The sequence below is a fragment of the Myotis brandtii genome, unplaced genomic scaffold, assembly GCF_000412655.1.
Source record: "Myotis brandtii unplaced genomic scaffold, ASM41265v1 scaffold331, whole genome shotgun sequence".
NCBI classification, from domain to species: Eukaryota; Metazoa; Chordata; class Mammalia; order Chiroptera; family Vespertilionidae; genus Myotis; species Myotis brandtii.
In genome coordinates, this window is record NW_005362753.1 from 355,286 (window position 1) to 359,595 (window position 4,310).

Sequence of the window (4,310 nt, forward strand, 5' to 3'; positions counted from 1 at the left end):
GTGGGAGGAGCTGCAGACAGGCAGAGCCGGCCCGAGGCTCTGGGCCACATCGAGGCGTGTGAGAAGCCTCCGCGGTGCACAAGGGAGGGCTCAGCCGAATGACGGCAGGAGAGAGCCCACTCCGGCCGCAGAGCCGCAGGGCAAAGGGCCGGCAGGTAACCCAGCTTACCAGCGTCCTGGTCGGGTGGTGGGGCTGCCACAGGGGGCCGGGGGCCGAGGAATGTCCCGGACCCTCCACACTGCGGCCACACTGAGCAGACACTCCTTGCCCCCAGGCCTCTCGCATCCCTGTGGGCATCCTCGTGCCCGCCCTCCGCCCGGTGGGATCCCAGGACACGAGGCCGGAAGGCTGGGCTCCCGGCTGATGCTTTGGCCTCGCTGTCACTCCGGCAGGCAGACCCGCGCCAGGAAGCAGGAGGCGGCCACGAGGGCTTCCCCCAGCTCCTGGGCGACTTCGAGCGGTGGCTGCAGGTGGAGAATGCCAAGCTGGTGAGAGTCATCGCCATGAGAACCGCCACGGCCGAGGCCGCCAGGGCCAGAGAGGTGAAGCTGCAGGTGCGTGCCAGGAAAGGCCCCTTTCCGAGGGGCTGCACCATGGATGGTTTAAAAAAAATTCCCATTGATTGCAGAGGAAGGGAGAGAGAAACATCAGTGATGAGAGAGAACCATGGATCGGCTGCCTCTTGCACGCCCCCTACTGGGAATGGAGCCGAAACCTGGACACGTGCCCTGACCAGGAATCAAACCGTGATTTCCTGGTTCACAGGTTGACGCTCCCCTCGGAGCCGCGCCAGCCGGGCCGGCAGTGTTTGCCACGACGGAGCTCTTCCTTTTTTTCCCACCGAGATTACTTACTTATTTATTTTTGTGAAGCCTCCCCCCAGGGCATTTTTCTACCAACTTTTCGAGAAAGAGGTAAGGAGAGGGAGAGACAGAGAGAAACACTGATGTGAGAGAGACACGTCGATTGGTGGCCTCCGCACGCGCTCTCCGACCAGGGCCAGGGATCAAGCCTGCAACCAAGGTATATGCCCTCGACTGGAATCGAGCCCGGGACCCTTCCGTCCACAGGCGATCGGCTCTCCCCTGAGCCAAACCAGCAAGGGCCCTAGGGAGCTCTTCAAAACAAGGAGCACATACCTCGTCGTGAGCTGTCCTTGCTTGTGCGTGCGTAATGGTCGTTGAGCTTGTCTGGCTGAAGCATTTTAGGAGAAGCATTCATCCTCTGTTCAGCCTGCCCCGTCCTCCCCGGCTGGGGAAACACGGGGTCACCAGCTGTACGTGCAGAGCCTCCCGCAGTCGGTGGCTCCACGCCCCAGTCGCCGCTGCGGGGTCACCTGCTGTACGTGCAGAGCCTCCCGCAGTCGGTGGCTCCACACAGCAGCTCCATTTCGCTCCTGGCTCTGAGGGCTGGTGATTTGGGCCGGGCTCGGCTGGCAGTCTCCCACCACAGATCTTTCTCTTTCGCTCCCGCGTGGAGTTAGCCGCCACGCCTTCCTTGGTTCCTGGGGATTTTTTGCTTCTGTCCCTCTCACGTCCCCTGTCTAATCTGGGCACTTACCTTTTGGGCCTGAATTACGGAGCCTTGGGGAGTCCCCGTGGAAGAGGGACTGGTCTCGGGGCCTCCGCCACTGCAGGGCCGGGACTCTGACCTTTTCCTCCATGGCCCCGAGGGGCTGCCCGCAGCCTGCGCTTTCCCCACGGTCCCTCCAGCCTGGCCAGCGGCCTGTTGGCAAAGCAGCCTGCATGCTGGGCTGGCTTCCCTGGTCTTATCCTTGGCCTGGTTGTAGCCCCATGTGCTTCTTGCTGACTCTTTAGTGCCTTTATTTTAACTTTTTTGTCATCAAACCTCTCATTTCTGTCATTTTTTTCCTGCACCGTCCTGCGCCTGAAATGCCTTTCAGATGTTTTGAATATGCGGCCCTCTTCCCTAGTTGTGAGGTTTGGTCCAATGACCTGGCTGACCATGGCAGGCAGTCCTTCCTGCCCACCCCTTCCTCCTGCTCGGTCACTCCTCTCTCTTCCTGCTGCCCCCCACCCCCACCCCAGTTTCATCCAGATCAGAGATGGCCTGGGGTTCCCCCGGTGAACCCTCCTTGTCTGTGGAGAGCTCACATCCTCGGGGCTCCAAGAAGCTAGGCAGCTCACCCACAAAGCGCAGCTGGTAGGATGGGGCCGAGCCAGATGCGGACCCCGGCTCCTGGGATTCCTGCCCGGAGCCCACATTCACACCGCTTCCCAGGAATCCCGAGGACCGAAGGGGCCACCCTGCAGGACACAGCGCTAAATTTTGGGAGGAAAATCCCTATTTGGACATCACTCTGCCGGGCCTGGGCTGAAGGAAGGTGGTCAACAGTGGCAGCTTTGATGGTGGTGACTCAAATGTGAGGGCTGGAGTGACCGGGAGGCCAGCAGGGCTGACCCTGTCCTGCAGGCGCCTGTTCTGCTACGAGGCAGACAGCGATGGCCCGGCCTTGGCCCGCTTTCCCCAATAGGATTCTCATTCAATGGCTCTGTCAGCTCAAGTGGAATGCGATTGGCTGCTCCTTGCCAGCCAGGTGAGCGTCTGGGCCATTGGAAGGTGCCCTTGACGTGGTCCTTTCCCCGCAGGAGCTGGAGGCTCGGGTCCCCGAAGGCCAGCATCTCTTCGAGGACCTCCTTCGTCTGGGGCCAGCGAGGGGCGCCTCGGAGGAGCTGGAGGACCTGCGCTACCGCTGGATGCTCTACAAGTCCAAGCTCAAGGACTCTGGGCAGCTGCTGGTGGGTGCGGGCGGGCAGGTCCCAGCCTGGGGGTGGGACGGAGGCTGAGCCACGCTCACCTGGGAAACCTGGGCCACATCCACCCGCCCTGTGCCTCCAGGGACCAGACTAGGGGCCTTGCGGTGGGAGGGAGGGAGGGAGGGAGACTCCCAGGTCCCGGGTGCTGGATGGCAGATGTCATTCATTCACCCTGTGAGGCCACCCTGTGAGGCCACCCTGTGAGGCCGGCTCCAGTGACAGCAGCCGTGACCGTGACCTCACAGTTAAGGTCTGAGAGCTGCAACCTTTACGACAGCGGTTCTCAACCTTGGCTGCACGTTAGAATCCCCTGGGAATCTTTTTAAAATCCTGATTTCTGGGCCTCATCCTCCAGAAATTCTGTTTCTTTGTGACTAATGTTGTGGCCCCACCCCATAACAAAGAAACAGAGTTTCCGGAGGATGAGGCCCAGAAATCAGGATTTTAAAAAGATTCCCAGGTGATTCTAAATGATCTACTGATGCTTTTAGATCAGTGGTTCTCAACCTTGGCTGCACATTAGAATCCCTGGGAATCTTTTTAAAATCCTGATTTCTGGGCGTCATCCTCCAGAAATTCTGTTTCTTTGTGACTAATGTTGTGGCCCCACCCCATAACAAAGAAACAGAGTTTCCGGAGGATGAGGCCCCCAGAAATCGATTTTAAAAAAGATTCCCAGGTGATTCTAACGTGCAGCCAAGGTTGAGAACCACTGCTTTCTGCCATCATCCCATCAGTCCTCCCAGCAGCCTCTGCCCAGGGAATTGTGTCTCCAGCCCCCCGAGGGGCACTGAGACCCTGAGAATTCACACTGGCCCGCAGTCCCGGGGCCTGTGAGCGCAGAGCCGCACTAGCACACACCAGCGGGGGAGGCCTGGGCCCAGCCCGCGCGGCACCACCCGCCCTGGGACCCCTGGGACTCCGAGCGAGCATCTTCCCGATGCAGCCCTGCATCTCCTCTCCAGGAGCACTAATAGCTTCACCAGAGCCTTGACGACGTGCGATGTCTCGCAGCAGCCCTATGGGGGAGGGCGGCTAGGATTCCCTGAGCACCCGCGGTGGGAAACGGAGGCTTGGAGCTGAGCTGAGCTGAGCTGAGCTGAGCAGGGGGCGGTTGAGGTGTTTCTGAGGGTCCCGGCCGCCCTCAGACCCCGGACCCCACCTCTGACGCGCCCCCTTTGCTGGCCCCACAGTGGCTGAATCGGCCACTAGGTGTCAGCCCAGCCCCAGCCCGTGGCCCCGCCGCCAGCCTAGCCCAGGCGTCCCAGACAGCGTCCCACCTGGGCCCGGAGTGCGTTAAAAAGCTCATTAAATCGAATCACCTGCTGGCTCAGCCTGTCCAGATGACCAGAAGTTTTAAAGAAACGCTCCCCTGACAAAATGAATATTCCATTATGGGCTCTGCTGGGATTTAAGTTTCACTCACTTAACTTTTTTTCCCTTTTCCTCTCCTTCCCTAAAATAACAGACGCAGAGTTCTGCAGGGCAGCCCGCTGGATTCCAGAAGGTATGGCGCCCGCCATCTGCTCCCC

At 60.0% G+C, this 4,310-nt stretch overlaps 1 protein-coding gene across 1 annotated transcript in view; it reads left to right on the forward strand.

Moving 5' to 3' along the window:
• The window catches only part of SYNE3 (spectrin repeat containing, nuclear envelope family member 3), a 43,727-nt gene that overhangs the window by 32,706 nt on the left and 6,711 nt on the right, over positions 1-4,310 (forward strand). The window contains exons 17-19 of the mRNA XM_014543653.1: positions 394-555; positions 2,611-2,760; positions 4,247-4,285. Coding sequence (XP_014399139.1) covers positions 394-555; positions 2,611-2,760; positions 4,247-4,285 — 351 coding nt within the window. The remainder of the gene's footprint in view (positions 1-393; positions 556-2,610; positions 2,761-4,246; positions 4,286-4,310) is intronic.